The sequence below is a fragment of the Mustela nigripes genome, chromosome 16 (genome assembly GCF_022355385.1).
Source record: "Mustela nigripes isolate SB6536 chromosome 16, MUSNIG.SB6536, whole genome shotgun sequence".
Taxonomy (NCBI): domain Eukaryota; kingdom Metazoa; phylum Chordata; class Mammalia; order Carnivora; family Mustelidae; genus Mustela; species Mustela nigripes.
The window spans coordinates 60,108,563-60,125,469 of NC_081572.1; the positions used below are offsets into that span (position 1 = coordinate 60,108,563).

Genomic DNA, 16,907 nt, shown 5'->3' on the forward strand with positions numbered 1-16,907 from the left:
TTCCTTTTGCATGCCTTCGTGTTGTTTGTGGTGTGCTCACTCAGGAGAACTTTCAGGGGATTCGGAGAGATCAGCGTAAGAGCGGGTGAGAGAAGAGAAGCCCTGAAGCAGACATTAAGGTAGAGAGGCAGGAAACGCAGGGAGGGGCAGAAGTCCTGACTGGTGCTCCTGTTCAGGAGGGAAGAGAACCGATGGCCTGTCTTGAGGTGCCATGGATCTTAAGAGGGGACATGGACATGAGCTTCTTACTGGGCCAAACACTGCTCTGCCTCCAGGGTCACGTTTTCTAGGAACTCTGGGGTTTCTTTCTGTCAGGGATGTGTGTCTTCTGCCCACCCTGCATGAAATGAAGACGAGATCCCGAAGGCTGGACTAAGTCTCTGTGGAGGGAGGTGGACTCTTAAAAGAGAGAGTAAATGAAAAAGAAGGAAACTCCACGGACTGACTTGGCACTGTGACTCCTGGGGGAGGGCCTGGTTTGATGTCATGTCCCAGGCTCTCTGCAGGGACACTGTATTCATGAGAGACTGTTCCCAGCAGGTGTCTGATGGTTTGGTGTTCATCGAGCAGTATTAAGTCAGGGTTTTGCCTGGTCGGTTCTGACTTTCTGTCTCACACTTGCAGGAAGGCACTGCAGCACATGCCTCCGCTCTCCCTCTCACCAGGATCTACAGATTTCTCTACTTTCCTGTCTCCCAACGTTCTAGAAGAAGTGGACAGCTTCCTCATACGGATAACTAGGTAAAGTCAAGGTTGATGAGATGGGGCTTGTAGGGGGTAGAGGGTCTATATGCTTGTTAAGTCTTTAAAAACATTTTTCTAAATCTTCTACAGATCAGCACTAAACATGGCTCATGTTTAGTGACTGAAGAGAAGGTGAAACCATGGTTCAGCCCTCTGAGCTCCATTATGTAGCCACACCACCTGACCTTAGGGGGCGAGTGGGGGGGTCCTCTGATGCAGCCGGAACAGGTGTCTCAGAGACCCCAGTGCAGAAGCTGTCGGCTTCCTGGGAGCCCCAGCCCGTGGCCTCTCCGGGCACCCGTGTGCCTCTCTGCATAGGGACAAGCCGTGGTCTGTGGGCCTTGGTGAGGCTCCTTAGTCCGGCTTGCCAGATGTGCTGCTTGCTGTGGCGACAGCTCTGTTCTGTGTCCACCTTGCCCCGTGTCGGGGCACAGGCCCGGTCCCGAGACCCCAGGACAGTGTCAGGAGTTTCAGTGCGATGTGTTTAATGAGCGGCAGAAGAGTAGAGTCTGTCTGGCGCAGGTTGCTCCTGCCTGGGGGAGTGAGCCCTCGAGCCCCTGGCCCCCTGGCATTGTTAGCAGCAGGGCCTTACCATAGTGGCTCCTTCACTTGTGGCATCTGTGTTTGCTTTATAAAGCTAGGCTGGTTGAAACTGATGCTATTAGTGTTGTTTACTAGTTATAGGTTAATAATGGCACAGAGGGGAGGATTTAATGTCCTCGTCCTCTGGGTTGATTTCGTTTTCCTGTAGGTTATCTTGAGGATTTTGAGCGAGTATTTGTGACCCAGGTAGAGAAAGCATCGGATAGGTGGATCTCACTGATGGTGGTCAGTTACGTGGGTGTGGGGCTGCCTGGATTTCCTCGCGTCTTTAAGAAGTGAGACGTTCTTCCTCTTTGTTTCCAGCTGCTGCTCGACTCCTGAGGTGGAGCTAACCCTTCTGGCCTTTGCACTGGCAAGAGGAAGTGTTGCCAAAGTGCTGAGCTCTTTGTGCACCATCAGCGAGCACCTGGACACGCAGTACGATGCCTCGTCCCTCATCGCCTCCATGGCGTCTGTCAGGCAGAGCCTGCTGCTTAAATACGGTAAATGAGCGGGCGCGACAGACAGGCGCTGACACCGTCGCAAACCTGGCATCTTCTCACCTCCTCGGGCGGTTCGCACCAACCCCGTGATTCCGGGCCGAACATATCCTCTCCTCCAGGGGCCAGCAGGGAGAAGGGGGCTGTGGGCTCCTTGACGGCATTATCAGAAGAGGGTCTGAGTGTCCCCTAGGCTGTACTTCCAGGATTTGCTGGGCAGACCACGTGGGCTCTGTGGTCAGCCGGTCACCAGCCATCCTCAATGAGGTGCAGGTGCGTCTCTGCACAGCAGGAGGCTGGGAAGTTGGAGTCCCTCCTTTCTGGTTGGGGTGGGGGGACCTGACCCAGACACGGCACTAAGATCCTGGTGTGAGACTGCTCCCTGTGCGGGCTGTGTGCCCAACCCCGCTTTCCTGCCTGGGCCCGGCCACCGTCCCCTTTGCACTTTCCTGCTGACTCAGGATGGGCCCCCAACCCTCGTCAGCTGGTATGTGAGCAACAACTCTCGTGCCATCCCGGCCTCTTGCGCCGACATGTCTGTCCAGAGTACAGTACTGGGTCCTGTCTCCTTCTGCCCCCCTCCTCATAGGGGCAGACTGTGCTATTTCTGCCACGATATTGGTACCTTTGCCTAATACAACTTAATGATTCATTTTATGTTTAGTATTTAAGGTCAGGTAATTGACGTCTTATAAATCTAGTTTGCCCCCTGAATTTGAAAATGTCACTTTTTGGTGGGGTAGGGAGCTCATAACAGGCACAGCTGGATGGGAGGGATCTTTGGTGTTTGGAAGATACCCTCCAGGAAAGTTATCAGTTCAGATGAGCAGCTGTTTGGGCAGGAATACTGGAGAGGGGAGGGACCGGGACGGAATGTTTGTACAGGCAGTGTTGTGGATTGGGTTATAGGTTAATGGGTATTCATTATAGTATCAGTAACATGAAGGAAGAAGGAAAAGCTTTCAAGTCGTTGTAGCAAATGGTACTTTCTAAAAATCTTGAAACTTTCAAAATTTATCTGCAGGTATATTAAAGAAACAAGACCTAAGACCTAAGATACTACATATATTTGAATGCAATTGTAAAAAAAAAAAAAACAACAACAAAAAAACCAAAAACGCAGCTGTAATAAAATTAGCTATTGGCTCCAGAACAGGGTTTCGGGGCTCCCTCTCCCAGACATGTTGAATGTGTGGTATCAGTCTGTCTTATAGTGTGTTTTGTTTCTGAGGAGTGGTTAGTCTGGAGTCCTCCGCTTGGACTCACGTAGGGACATAAAACTGCTTGGTCTCATCAGGAGAGCAGAGAAGGATGGTGTCTGCTTCTCTGTTTCAGCTGGAAGCTGGTGCGTTTCCCTTCGGCCGCGCTGCCCACCTGTTCTCCAGTCCCATGGACGTGCCTGATAGTTTTATTTTTCACGCTGCGCCACCTTAAGGCTCTCATTCTCTCTTCACTTTGACCAGGTAAACCTCTTCAGCTGATCCTTCAGGCCTGCGATGTCAAAGGGAAAGAAGAGAAGTCAGGCCCAGAAAACCTCCTGGTGGAGCCGTGGACCAGAGATGGTGAGTGGTCGGTCCATGTGCGTGCGGGGAGTGGGGAGGCCGTGGCATGCGGGGCCGTGGGCTGCACAGCAGGTCGGCCCGCATGGCTGTGGCTCTTGAATCATCTGCCCACTCTCCTTATCGCGGCCTTGTCCTCCACTGGGTGTCGGTCACCCCTAACGACTGCTGAGTGCTGGAGAGCTCTAGGTTCTGGAAAGTAAGGACTCTTCCTTTTGGAAGATAAAAAGTTATTGCTTTTATATTCAGATCATCTTTCCGTGGTGTTACCCTAAAGCATTAAGAAACGCAGCAGATCCGAGGCAGGATACTGCTGGAAAGGAGGGTATTTCTCTGCAGGACGCCTCTGGATCAGGCGTGTCTGAAGAAACCTCCCTGCTCGCGGGCTGTCGGCATGGTAGCTGCCGAGGTGCTGTCCTGTGCAGTAGTGGGCCCTTTCCCTCATCGGGGGTCTGTCTCTTTCTCCTCCATCTTGCTGGCCGGCCAGTTTGTCTCCTGCACGCGCCGCCTTGCGCTTGCTGCCCTGCTTAGGACGTTGCCGATGCAGCCCAGGAAGGGGAGTCTTCTGGCTGTTACCGAGCATTGGCCGGGCTTGCCCGGCCTTGGATTTGCTTTCTCCTTGGCCTTCCTCACAGCGGTGCAGGCCACATATGTTCTCGGTGGTCACCTCTTCTCTGTTGTGTCCCCTGCATTCGTGCTTCTCCCCGAGGCACCTCCTCTGCCTGCGAACTTCGCCTGCCGTGGACTGTCACGCAGGTCACTCTTGCTGTGGTCCTCTCCACGCAGTGAAGCCTCCGTGGGGACGTTCCCTTCCCCGTGTCCCTCCCCTGTCCCACTGAGGACCGCTAAGGGCCATGCAGGCCACGCACTGCCCACCATGGCACAGGGCACACGGGGAGCTCTCTGCATGGGGAGGCTTCACGTTCCCCAAGTGCCGGGAGGTGCCCATTCTGGAGAGGCCACCGGCTGCCGAGGGAGCCCGCACTTGGCCCTCCGGAGTGCCGGCGGTCCTGTCCACTGCTTGCCAGGGATGCTGGTGCTGCCTGGAGACTGACGGCGTGCATTTGTCCAGTTCTGCAGCTCTGCGATAGGTTATTCTCTTCGCTGTCATTTTGAGAGAGTAAACTGGGGGGAATGGTACCCAAACAGATGGAGCGTGAGGGCATCCCAGGAGCCGCTGCATGTTTTTTACCAAGGATGGGAAGAGCCAGTTCTGTGCTTACCTTTCAGGCTTTGTGGGTTTATTTTCGCCTTTAGAGAACCTTTCGGGTGTGTGTTGGTGGCAGGGCTGCTGAAAGAGAGTCTGGTTCTCTTGAGGCCATTGTGGTTTAGCTGCTGCGAGCTGCGGGTCGGTGGCCACCTACGTATGCACACGTGGTCCCTGCCGAGCGGCCGGGTCCTGCCGCAGCTGCTCTGCCGTGAGTTTCTTGTGCATTTCGTGTTCTTGGTTTTGGTGACATGTTCTGCATGTTGCTGTGTGGAGGTTCCAGTTCAGACAGTTCTGCTGACAGAGTTTGGTGCGTCGGACGCGGGCGTGGTCTTCCGGGCTCGCACGGACGGGCAGGTTGCAGGCGTTCCTGTCTCCAGGACAGCGGCATGGGCATGTGTGTGAGTTCTGTCACCTGCAGGGGCGCGGAAGAGAAAGGCAGCCTGGGTCTAGCAGCAGACCTCTTTGTGAGTTACTGAAGGATAATTAACAACAACAAAAGAGGTAAACCATGACTTTCATACAAATGAAAGACGAATAGTTACACTTTTATTTATGTCGTTGATTCGTGAGGGCCCAGTAAGGTGTTACGAATAGTTCACGGGAGAATTCATAAGATACATACAGACCAACAAGAATGCCAGCAGGAGTCCACAGAGAGACATAAAACTGACCAACACTCGAGTGTGGTTCATGGAGCCATGAGATCGCTCACAAGCAGTGAGCGCTGGAGGTAGCCCGCAGAGTGTGCCCACGGAACACCCATTTCAGAGTCTCGCACAGGCTTTCCTGACACTGTTCCAGAAGCCTCATCATCCCTCTGTCATGCTCCAGGCTTGTGTCCTCTGTCAGCAGTCGGGCATCAGGCACGGTTTTAGGAATGGCACAAAAAGATAACTGGTTGTCTGGTCTTATGTCTGTTCAAATTTAAGTCACAGTCTTTATCAACTGTGTTCTTGATCGTTAGAGCAGGGCTGCTGGTGTGGTTGAGGAGACTGTCCCTAGCCATGGTCTGTTACCTGGGCCTTGGCAGTGAGCTCGCACCTATGCAGAGGGGATATCTCTTTTTGCTTTTATGAAAATACCAGGCAGACTAGTTCCCCGCCACCACATGCAAAAGATCTGGTGTGCTTGGTTGGTCTTAGTTCTTCGGGTTATGACACATGGGTCGGCTGTCCTCACCTCAGTGTCTCCTTTTGCAGGGTTTCTTACAGAGACTGGGAAGACCAGAGCAAGTACCATTTTTTCTACAGGATCCGAATCTGCATTCCAAGTTACACAGATCAGAATTATGGTAATTCTCATACTCACTTCTTTAAGCAACGTTACTGCTATTTTTAAAGACAGGGTTCCATTTCAGAGTCTGTGTCCCTGGTTTGCATTGCACGTGTGGTGACCGTTCTGTGCCAGGCCTGTAGCAGAGGGCTGGGACACAGAGATGAGGAGATTGTTGTCCGGGGACGTGTGACTAGAAGGCACTGCTTCTTAGGAAGCAGCTCTTTTGTTTTCCCGACTTAATGAACTCAAAATATCATTTTGCTGGTTTGAATTTGCTTCAAGCTCTATGAATTTAACTGTATTACTTGGAAACACAGCTGCCACAGGAGTTTTGTACCTTCCGTGTTTTTAGGTTCGACGTGGTGGCATTGGTGCCCAGTGTGGGTTGGTGTTTGCCTATAACTCCTCTTCTGATAAATTCCATGCAGAAGAACACTTCAAGAGGTTTGAAAAATATGACAAATGGAAGCTTCAGGAATTCAGGCAATTTGTAAAAAGCAGGTAAGGAACAGAATCAAAATTTTTGTAGTTAATAAGGCTATAAGCATTTTCTTATGGCAAAATATGCTCACGTCTCTATAGACAGGTGCCCCTTGCCTATCCCCAGTGGCCATGAGGAATCACTGATTCCTGGCAACACCCATGAATATGTGTTTTAAGATCTGCCCCAAGCTCCCTCCTCCTAAGCATGCTTTCACTGGAGGTATTTTAAGCATCTATTCTGCATGGGGCCTGATGCTCGCCACAGAAGAGATGCAGGGAACAAGTGGGTACAGTCGCTGCTCTGTGGCGCTCACTGTCTACTCAGACCAGCAATGTCACAGAGTGGTCAGCACTGGGCAAGGGTCGGGGCTCGGGGAGGAAAGACCCTGGAGGGAGTGTTGTTTGGGTTAAGAGCTAAGGAGGGTGTTCAGTTAAAGGGGAGATCCTGAGTAGAGAGCACAGCAGACCTGAGCCCTTGTAGGTGAGCTGTGGCAGGCTCGGGGGCACGCAGGTGCCTGAAGTCACCGCGAGGGGGAGAGTGCTGGGACGTGGAACTAGAGGTCCGGCAAGTGGCCCGCTCACTAAAGGTCTTTGTGTCTCTGGCTCAGGGCGAGAACTGTATCCTTTAAGCAAGGTTGGGTGGCCAGTGTAGTGTTGAGGAGCGTAGAGGAGGAGAACATGGCAACCAGATGCGTGTTTTACAGGTGCTGGTCTGGATCATGCTATGTGCAGTGTGGCTGGGGGAGAGCCAGCATGGAGGCAGAATGGAAAGGGAGGAGGTGGTCAGAGGCCTAGGTCCCCTTAGCCAGAGCAGCACGGGCAGTGGTGGAGAGCTGGTAACTGACAGAGAGACGTTTCTGAGAGTAGAGCAGAGAAGGAGGGGTGGTGGAGGCTTTGGGGAGGCCTGGGATTTTGGCTGGGCCAGGTGGGGACACTGGAAGGGCCCTTCTCTGATAGAAACTAGCTTGGGAAAGCAGTCCGTGGGAAGCCGATGAGCTCAGTGTTGGTCCTGTTGGATTTGAGGTCTAGGAAGACTTGGTGATACTTGGCAGCTCCTTGGGAGAGTGCATTGAAGCTGGAAGAGGTACTGAAGGTACCAGTAGGAGAGATGTTTGAAGGATAATTGAAGTGAGTTCTGGAAGAGGATGTGGGCTGGGAAGAGAAGAGAGACATTGTAGATCAGCATGCTGAGAGGCACCAGCATTTAAAGGGTGACAGAATAAAAAGGAAGCTGAGAAACAGCCAGTAGGGCAGCAGGAAGGCCCCTGTGTGTCATCATGAAGTCGAGGGGGTGACAGTAAAGGAAGTAGGGAGTGGGCAGGGGGATCGGGTGTTACCCAGGCTCGTTTGGATTAAGTCTGCAAGTGGACCTCTCAGATTCAGCCCCAGAGCTCACTGGTGAGCCTTGGGCAGCGTGGTCTCCCGTGTTCACAGTAGCGGGTTAAAACTCACCGAGCAGAACCCTGGAGTTGCTGATTGTGCTGCTGTCTGCGGGGACGGGAGCTGGAGTTAACGGTGGCCTTCACATCTGGCACCCGGTTCTGTGCTGCTGTGGCCTTGCACCCGGTGCCATACCACTGAGCTTGGCTGTGTACGCGTGTCCCCGGTTCTGCTTCAGTAGTTCTGGGTGGAGACCCTTACCCAGAGTTGGGGTCTCTCAGGTGAATGCTGGTCCCCACACACGGACCACACCAAGTAGCACAGGTCTGGAGTAGTTCCCTCTCTGCTGGGCGTGCACTGGTGGCCCTTAGTCTCCAGGACATTCCTCCCAGTGGAGAGCCTGCTGCCCCTCTGCCGAAGGTCACAGCAAGTCAGCTGAAGTCTATGTCTGTGATTGCAGCCCTGCACGTGAACTGGAACAAATCTCCTTCATTCCTAGAGTCTTCCTCCCCACTATTCTATGTGCCTTCTTAAAAGATCCTTTTTTTCTAAAAAAGATTTTATTTATTTATTTGAGAGAGAGAGAGAGAGTGAGAGGGAGCAGGAGCAGCAGGCAGAGGGGGAAGCAGCCTTTCCGCTGAGCACAGAGCCTGACGGGGGCTCCATCCCCCGACCCCAGGATTATGACCTGAGCAGAAGGCAGGCGTTCAAACCACTGAGCCCCCCCAGGTGCCCCTAATATATCCTCTTTTTTTTTTTTTTTTTTTTGATGGTAACTAGAGATTACACTTGTTTTTAAGCAGCTCTGTCCCATTCTTGGGACATATTACGATGAATTTTTTCTCTTAACCCTGTTAAATAAGATCTTTCACATTTTATGTAGGATTTTCTTCTAACCAGATATAGGTCTCTTCACTCCTCACTTAGTGGTTTTAGCTCTGGTTCCGGCCTGAGCTACTCTGAAATCCTGATTTGCTTGGCCTGCATGTTACCAGTGTCTCTCCAGTTTCGAAATCAAGAGGTTAATGTACGTGTGTCTGTCTTCTCCCATTTTTTTCTGTCTTCTGTCCTTCTGGCCGGTCATTGCTCAGTTGGCACGCTCCCGAGCCAGCTGACTGGCGCTGTCCATGCTCAAGAGGACGGACACTGAGTTCTCTTTTCTGTCTTCTGTGTGCTGTGGGGCGTAGTCAACAGGTTGTCTCTCTGTGCTCTCAAATGCCTGGCCATCTGTCTCTCCCTCTCCAGGACTTTCCCAAAGGCTGCCGCAGAGTGAATTCAGAAATCCTCAAACACGGTGTTGATGAAACTCATTGACATGGTTTTGGGTTAAGGCAGAATACCTTCTGTCCTCTTGGTTTTAGGGTTAATTATGTCATGAAAGACCGATGCCAAGAAAATCTTAAGTCAAAAAGAGAACATTTTTTTCTCCCCGTTACAGAACCTACTCTGGATCCTTAGTCTTCTCCCTCTTGCCACAAATGCCCGCGTGTGCTTCTCCGCGCAGAGTACTCACGTGATGCTAGCTGTCCCACAGACTAGGTCTTGGGAAGTTCCAGGAGTGTTACTCGAAAGACTGCCTTTTTCTCCTTGGGTTATTGACTTCCTGAAAAGGGAGTACAACTCAAGTGTCTAATTTTTATTTAATTAATTAATTAAAGATTTTATTTATTTACTTGAGAGAGAAACAGTGAGAGAGAGCATGAACGAGGAGAAGGTCAGAGAGAGAAGCAGACTCCCCATGGAGCTGGGAGTCCGATGCGGGACTCGATCCCGGGACTCCGGGATCATGACCTGAGCCGAAGGCAGTCGTCCAACCAGCTGAGCCACCCAGGCGTCCCTCAAGTGTCTGATTTTTAAGAAGAAGTAGCTGGAGTTGTCCTTCTTTACCCTTGAGGCTGAGACGCTTTCCTGGAAGCACCTTTTCAGGAACAGGAAAAAGTGAGGAGGCTGACGTCCCCTTTTGAAGCTCCAGGATCTGAAAGTCCCCTGGCTCTTCCCCTTCAGTTGTAGCAAGTGCGCTGAACCTCGGGCTGGGTGTATGCGTAGTGGCCACAGCTGGGGAAAGAATGGAACCTCTCTGTCCTTGGGATCTTTCCAGAAGCTTATGGTGGCTGTTGTTTCTCATTTATGAGTCGCTCTTCTGAGATGCCTTGGTTTCCTGTCTCGTTCTTCAGACATGTTATCTGGAGAAGCAAACTTTCTCTTTAGTTCCCAGATTCTGTTTGGAGCTGATACTTGTTCCCATGTTGGTGCCAAGGAGGCTGAGGAGCGGGGAGAAATGGCCAGAAGCCACTTCCACACCCGGGACCCGACTGCTCGCGGCAGGTTCAATGCCACGCGGATGGTGCCTGAGTTGTTAGGCCCCTGAGAATTTGGGAAGAGGACTGTGTTTTGAGATTTCCATGTGTTTGCAGGGCTGGTTGCCCCTCTGAGGAGCTCGGAGAGGATGACCCCGTTGGCTGGTTTGAGCTGGAAGAAGAGTGGGATGAAGCGGACGTGAAGTTGCGGCAGTGCAGAGTAGCCCAGGTAAGCCATGCGGAGTTGCGGCTGCCCCACGTGGCTGCTCCCCGCTCTGGCTCCGGCTCTGGCTCCGGCTCCGGCGCTGGCTCCGGCTCCGGCCCTGGCCCTGGCCCTGGCCCTGCCTGTGGCGCGGCTCATATGCGCCGGGGCCGGGACCATCGGAGCCTGGGGTCCCGTGACGGACGCCACCATCCAGGGACACAGGGGGCTGTGACCATCCAGGGGAAGTGTGCCTCCCCGGGCCTTAGGCCAGTGGGACAGGTTTCCCAGGAAAGGGGGTGTGCTGCCGAGCACTGGAAGCCCGTGATGGCGCCGTTGCCCGCAGCCCGGCTAGGTCATGGGGGGCAGGACAGCCGTGGTGGGGGGTGGGGGGGAGCACCCTGGCCCGAGGGCATGAGTGCTATGCCTCCGTGGCTGGGAGGGCAGTCGCTTCTGTCTGGGCCACGTTTCTCTCAGCCTTCGTGTCAGCCTCAGTGAGCAGCTTCAGTGAGAGAAGCAGGAGCTGCCCTCAGGGTTGGAGGGAGGAGACGCTCAGGAAGTGCTTCCGCGTCTGGGCCGTGGGGTCTGGATGGCACCCGGCTGAGCAGCTTCCGCTGCGAGAAGTGTGGAGTCGGCTTGGCAGGCGGCCTGCAGGGTGGCTCTGGCCTCCAGCAGACGGCGCAGGGCCTTGGGCTGTGGGTCAATGGGGGCTTTGAGAGGGTTCTTCAGGGCACGTGCTGACCGCTCTCACTCTCTGCCTGATTTCTGTTCCACAACAACGGGGCTGCACAGCAGATGTACTTCTCGGATTCATGGTGTCTAGGCCCGTGTTTGCTCTGAACAGGGTGTGGTGCCACTTCTCTCACTGGGACCGGTCCCAAACCCTGACTCGTCAGCACGAGTGTTTTTCTTCCTGTTTGTCGAGATGTTGGGCTTCCTTTTGGGCCCCCATGCTAGACAGAGTGGGACCTAATAGATCACTGAAGTCACGGGGGACCGTCCCAGAAAGGCCTGTATCTCCTTCCGTTTGTAGTCCGGCTTCTGAGTCCCTCTCCCTGAATGTCCCCATCCTTCTAGTACCTGATGGTGAAGTTCCTGTGCACGCGCCAGGAGTCGGCGGAGCGCTTGGGCGTGCAGGGCCTCAGCATCAGCGGGTATCTGCGGCCAGTGAGCGCGGAAGCAGAGCAGCCTGCTGTCTGCACCCTCTGCAGGAAGGACGGGGAGGACAGCATCTGTGGGGCCACCCTGCTCCTCAGGACACTTCAGTTTACTCAGCAGCTCGCCCATGACCTGGTACCTCGTTCCCGTGGGGCACTTTAATGGTGGTGTTGAGGGAGACGCCCGTGCAGGGGCATGTGTGCTGCGGGCATGGTGGTGCTGGGATGGCGTGGGGAGAGCCGGGGCGGGAGGTGCTGGGCATCCGTGGTGTCAGTCACCGGAGGACGTGTGGTCGTCACAGTGATGCTTCCCACAGTGATGCTTGCCCACAGACCTTGGAGACCCCCGCGTGGTGCCTGGTGGTGGTCTGGGGACAACGAGTAAGCTTGTGAGATTTCCAACTCCCTTAAGTCCTGGGAAGTTTATTTCCAAGGTCCGGGCAATTGTGTTTGCTCACTAACGGTACCAGGATGTCAGGGTTTGAAACTGTCTGTGGTCCAGACACTGACTTGTGCAGTCACTCGTACAGTCACTAGTAAGAACGCAGTGACCGCTCACTCTGGGGAGGACTCTAGTCACCATCACCGTAGAGAGCACACCACTCAGCTTAGGGGTTAGTGGGGCCTCTCGCCCTCCCAGGGTGCTGGTGTTGCTGAGACCCAGTTTAACTTCGGTCTGTTTGGTCTTTGTTACTCAAGCTCTCCTGTTCCAGCAGGAAACATAAACGGGGCTGGGGGAGGGGAGGTGGGGTGCCGCAGAGCCGCGGGGGCTCTGGGGCAGCATCAACGCGGGCGGGGGTCCAAGCACACTGCTGTGTCGTCTCGCTGGTGCCCTGGTGCGGTGTATGGAGTTGGGAGTCTCTGTGTGGTGCGTGTGCGTCTGTGCACGTCTGTGCACGTCTGTTCTCACCTCCGCGTGCGCACGTACACATGCCCTGTAGAAAGTGCCACACTGGGCAGGGTTGTTCGCGCGCTTCCAGGCTGGGGAGCGTCCGCGTCAGCCGTGTGGGAAGCCTACGCCCATTCCCATCAAACGGTAAATGAGCCATCCCAATATTTCTCTAAATGCATTTTCAATGTTATTTTTTCTGGTTTTTATAATTTTTTAGGTGCAGCAGAAGGAAAGTGGCTTAAAATACAAATCTTTTCTGGACTTCGCGGGTCTTGATTTGCAAATCTTCTGGAATTTTTACAGTAAATTAAAGCAAAAGTAGGTCAAACTTTATTATAAGGTGATAATCATATAAACAAAACTGAAAAAGCTATTTTTTATATTCCAAATAGTCCATATTTTTTTCTAAGATTCTTTGACATCTCCCTGGTTTATACTGTTCTCGTTTGAGAAAACTGGTCATCGTTAAAGACAGCGCTTCACGTTTCTGTAACATACTTTGGGCATTGTTTCTGCAAACATTTTGTCAGGTCAAGCATTGGGGTGTGCCCTCATTTTATAGGTGGAAAAGTAGGGTCGAAAACACATGTCCTTGGCGCACTGTGGGCAGACTCAGGCAGGGTGTGAGGTTCTTTCCATTCTGCCTCTTTTCCTCTCCTTGGCCTTCTTTTGACTGGGCCTGCTGTGTAGACTAGAGTCCTTTTTAGACTGCTTAGGAGGGAAAAAGCAACCTGCCGTTCAATGCTCTGGTGTGCTTGCCTTTCTGTAGCCCAAGGGAAGAATGCATCTGTGCCCAAACCCTGCTTCTGCGTCTCCTCCAGAGCTGCTTCTCCGTGCTGCAGAGGGATGGGCCAGCTGCCTGCCCGCAAGCAAAGGCTCCCCGGCAGAGTCCTGCAGGGGCCATGGCCGCCAAGGAGCTCCACACACATTTATGTGACGGTAGGGATTGGGCTGGCCTTTACTTTTTTTTTTAAAGATTTTATTTGTCTATTTAACAGAGAGAGAGAGCCAGGAGAGCAGAAGCGGGGGGAGGGGCTGAGGGAGAAGGAGAGGCAGACTCCCCACAGAGCAGGGAGCCAGGGAGCCTGATGCGGGGCCCCATCCCAGGACCCTGGGATCATGAACTGAGCCGAAGGCAGACACTGAACTCACTGAGCCCCATAGGGGCCCCTGGGCTTTTCTTGAATGTGACCCTGTGCTGGTAGCCTGCCAGGCCTCTTGCTGTAAGAACAGGGACTCTGTGCTCATGCAAGCCCAGGAGAGGGGTCACTGCTTGGGTAAATGAGGGTTTCCTTGGATTTTCTTTTGATTCATTATTTTGAGTTCAGGATTTAGTCTCTCACTAGTGAGTCTTCCTTTTCTTTCTTTTCTCTCTCTCTCTCTCTTTTTTTTTTTTTTTTTAAGATTTTATTTATTTATTTGACAGAGAGAGAGAGAGAGAGAGCATGAGAGAGGGAACACAAGCACAGGGAGGGGAGAGGGGGAAGCAGGCTTCCCGCAGAGCAGGGAACCCAATGCTGGGCTCTGTCCCAGTGATGAGGGAGCACGAGGCTGGCTGAAGACAAAGCAAAAGCTGGCGCCTTGTACCCCCCCCATCCGACTTCATCACCAGGACCCGAGCATCATGACCTGAGCTGAAGGCAAACGCTTAACAACTGAGCCACCCAGGCGCCCCTTCCTCCTGGTTTCTGACCACAGGCTTGTCACACTGATAGTGATGACTGTCACACTCTTCAGTCCTCACTGTAGTGAAGACACTGGGACGGGAGGGAGGGGAGAGAATAAGCACGTGGCCACGTGGAATGACTGTCCAGGCTTTGCCCGGTTGCAGCTCAGAAGGGCGGGGAAATAATGAAATGAAAACTGGTACATATGTCCCTTCCGTCGGTGCAGTGCATTTCCTTGTGCTGCCGTACATAGGCCCTCGCTGTGCGGCGGGGTGGCTAGTCACGGGCTGGCAAGTGCGGGTACCGATGTTGTCAGTGGGGTGGGGGATGTGACGCTGATGCCGTTGTTCGTTCCTGGCAGTGGTGGACAGGGTGGACGGAGACTCTGCACCCATGGAAACGTTAAAACAAGAAGTCAGGAATACCCTTCTCAATGGGGCTGCCGTCTTCTTTCCTGACCGACAGAGCCGGCGGGACCATCTCTTCGCCATGATGGTAATCACTCACGTCGGGAATCTGGAGGGATAGCAGTTAGGGTTCCCTCTTTCCTTTGCGCGTCTCCCTGGTTTCGGTGTTCCGGGTGTGCATCTGCTGCTGATCCTAACCCAGCCGCCTCAGGGCCCCATGCGGCACCCCTGCCCTTAAGGAGAGGGAGGCTCTCATGTAGCCTGTTGTCTCACAAAGTGGGATATTGTCTCCTCCATCCTCTTCAGGATTTCCCTGCAGCCAAGCATTCTTTTCAACAGTTGTCGCTTCTTTGTTATGGGGAAGTCTAAAACAAACACAAAACTAGAGGAAATCTGATCCCTGCCCCGTCCCCCTTACGTGCTCCCCAGGTTGGGCACTTGTAAACTGGGCTCCTCTTGTTTCATTGGTGATCTGCCTTATCCACTCTCTCTCTACCCGCCCGGCTCCCCCACCCATGATTTCAAAGGAAATCCCTGACCAGGTGTCTGAGACCCAGGTGTCTGAGATTCTCCCTGCAGGGAACTGCAGCCCTCACCGACCTGTTCCCCTTGCACTCAGACGTCAAGTGTGGCCGGTGAAAAGTGCTCTCAGGGTTTATGAGCAGTGTGTTACCAAGTGGAATATCCCGTACAAAGATCCAGATTTTTAGTCCTCAAGGTAGTATTTCTGTGGGAAAATGAGTGTGATACAGGGGGAAACAGATCCATGACAATGTGAGAACAAAAATTTCTCTCTCTGATCAGGCTCTTTGGTCAATACGGGGTCTGCTCATCCCTCTCTCTGCGGTCCCCCTCCAGGTGCACATGCATGGGCGCGTGCTCTCTCTCTCTCAAAGTATTAAAAAAAAAAAAAAAAAAAACAAAAAAATTTCTCTGAGCAATGCTGAACACATGTAGGCCAGAGAGCTCCAGAGTTCCCAGTGCTTCAGAGGTGGCATGACACACGGAAACATAAAAGAGTGGCAAGGAAGCAGACTTAGAGGTCAGGCTTTCTTGTAAACATTGTAAGAAAAGCCTAACGAAACATTTGTAAACTGGTCCGGTAAAATCCAAAGTGCTGACTGACTGGGAGTTACCCTAGGAATACAAGGGTGGTTTAATGTTAGAAAATTAGTAAGTGAGGTTAGAGGAAAACGTTATGTCAGTAAATACAGAAAACATTTAAGTAAGATTAAATTCTGATGAAGATTAAAACTATAAAACCATTAGCAAACTCAGAGCAGAAAGGAACTCCCCCAACCTTCTGGAGGGCGTGTGCCCCAGACTTTTAACAATATGCTGGATGGTGGACCCTAGAAGCATCCCTTTCAGAATGAGGAGGAAGACATGGATGCTCACCGGCCGCTGCTTCTCGGGAGGTCGTCAGAGGGTCTGGCCAGTGCGGTAGGACAAGGAAGAGAGATTTTAATCATAATCGGAAAGGATAAGATAAATAATTCTTTATAGGTGATAGAATTATAGATTGTTTTTTATTGTCTGTAGACAAGCAAGTAGTAGAATTATTGGTAGGAGCTTAGTGAAGAAAATAGATCTAGCATTTTAAAAAAGCATTTTTATTTTTTATTTTTTTCAAGATTTTATTTATTTAACAGAGATAGATCACAAGTAGGCAGAGCAGCAGGCAGAGAGAGAGGGAAGCAGGCTCCCTGCTGAGCAGAAAGCCTGATGTGGGGCTTGATCCCAGGACCTTGGGGTCATGATGAGCTGAAGGCAAAGGCTTTAACTTAACATTGAGCCACCAAGGCGCCCATAAAAAGGCATTTATAAATGCAGCAACTAATTAGCAAATGTAGTAAAGTTTTTATGGGGTGCATAGAAAGAAAGAAAGGAGGGAACAAAAGCACCAAATATGGTCTCTGGAGCCAGGGGACTATATTCCAGCTGGGGACACCGGCCACAGGGAGAAGCCGCAGAGTGTTATGGGGCCAAGTCCTAGGGTCAGGTGACTGCGGATGGTTTTGGGGATGAGGCAGGATCTTACGCTGTTTTCATCTGTCTGCAAAATTTGCATGTCAGCCTGAAGGGTCAGTTTCCACCCAGACTCCTGACCTTGGACAGCATCTGCCGGCCTGACCCACCGGACTGTGGGCAGGACTCCCGTCTTCCTTGTTTACTGGCGGCATTTGCCAGGCCGCTCGCAGTGACTTGCTTTGCTCGAGTGTGTCCCGCACATAGAAGTGGCAGATGACACGTGACCTCTTGAATGGCATTGCCATCCGTTTGCAGCCCCGTCGCTTTCCCTTCACCCGTCCCTATGGACGGCGGTGGTGGGGCTCCGTTTTCCCTTTCCACGCTGACGAACGGAAGGCGCATCTTGCGTCTCCCACCCTCCTGAGCCAGGCAGGGCCCTGGGTCTTCACTGCTCTGGAGACCCCCTCCAGCACCTTGCCTGACAGTTGGTGTTCAGCACGTTTATTGCATTAAAAGAGGGATCCTAAAGTGGCCCAGTAGCCTCGTCAAGAGATGTGATTCCTACAACTGTGACTTTAGGC

At 52.6% G+C, this 16,907-nt stretch overlaps 1 protein-coding gene across 2 annotated transcripts in view; it reads left to right on the forward strand.

The window, feature by feature from the left end:
- ZZEF1 (zinc finger ZZ-type and EF-hand domain containing 1) overlaps positions 1-16,907 on the forward strand; it is a 100,994-nt gene that overhangs the window by 28,244 nt on the left and 55,843 nt on the right. For both annotated transcript variants that reach the window (XM_059379830.1, XM_059379831.1), the window contains exons 7-16: positions 625-741; positions 1,651-1,829; positions 3,290-3,388; positions 5,795-5,886; positions 6,223-6,371; positions 10,148-10,259; positions 11,310-11,525; positions 12,499-12,599; positions 13,051-13,220; positions 14,310-14,443. In XM_059379830.1, the coding sequence (XP_059235813.1) occupies positions 625-741; positions 1,651-1,829; positions 3,290-3,388; positions 5,795-5,886; positions 6,223-6,371; positions 10,148-10,259; positions 11,310-11,525; positions 12,499-12,599; positions 13,051-13,220; positions 14,310-14,443 (1,369 nt within the window). The remainder of the gene's footprint in view (positions 1-624; positions 742-1,650; positions 1,830-3,289; positions 3,389-5,794; positions 5,887-6,222; positions 6,372-10,147; positions 10,260-11,309; positions 11,526-12,498; positions 12,600-13,050; positions 13,221-14,309; positions 14,444-16,907) is intronic.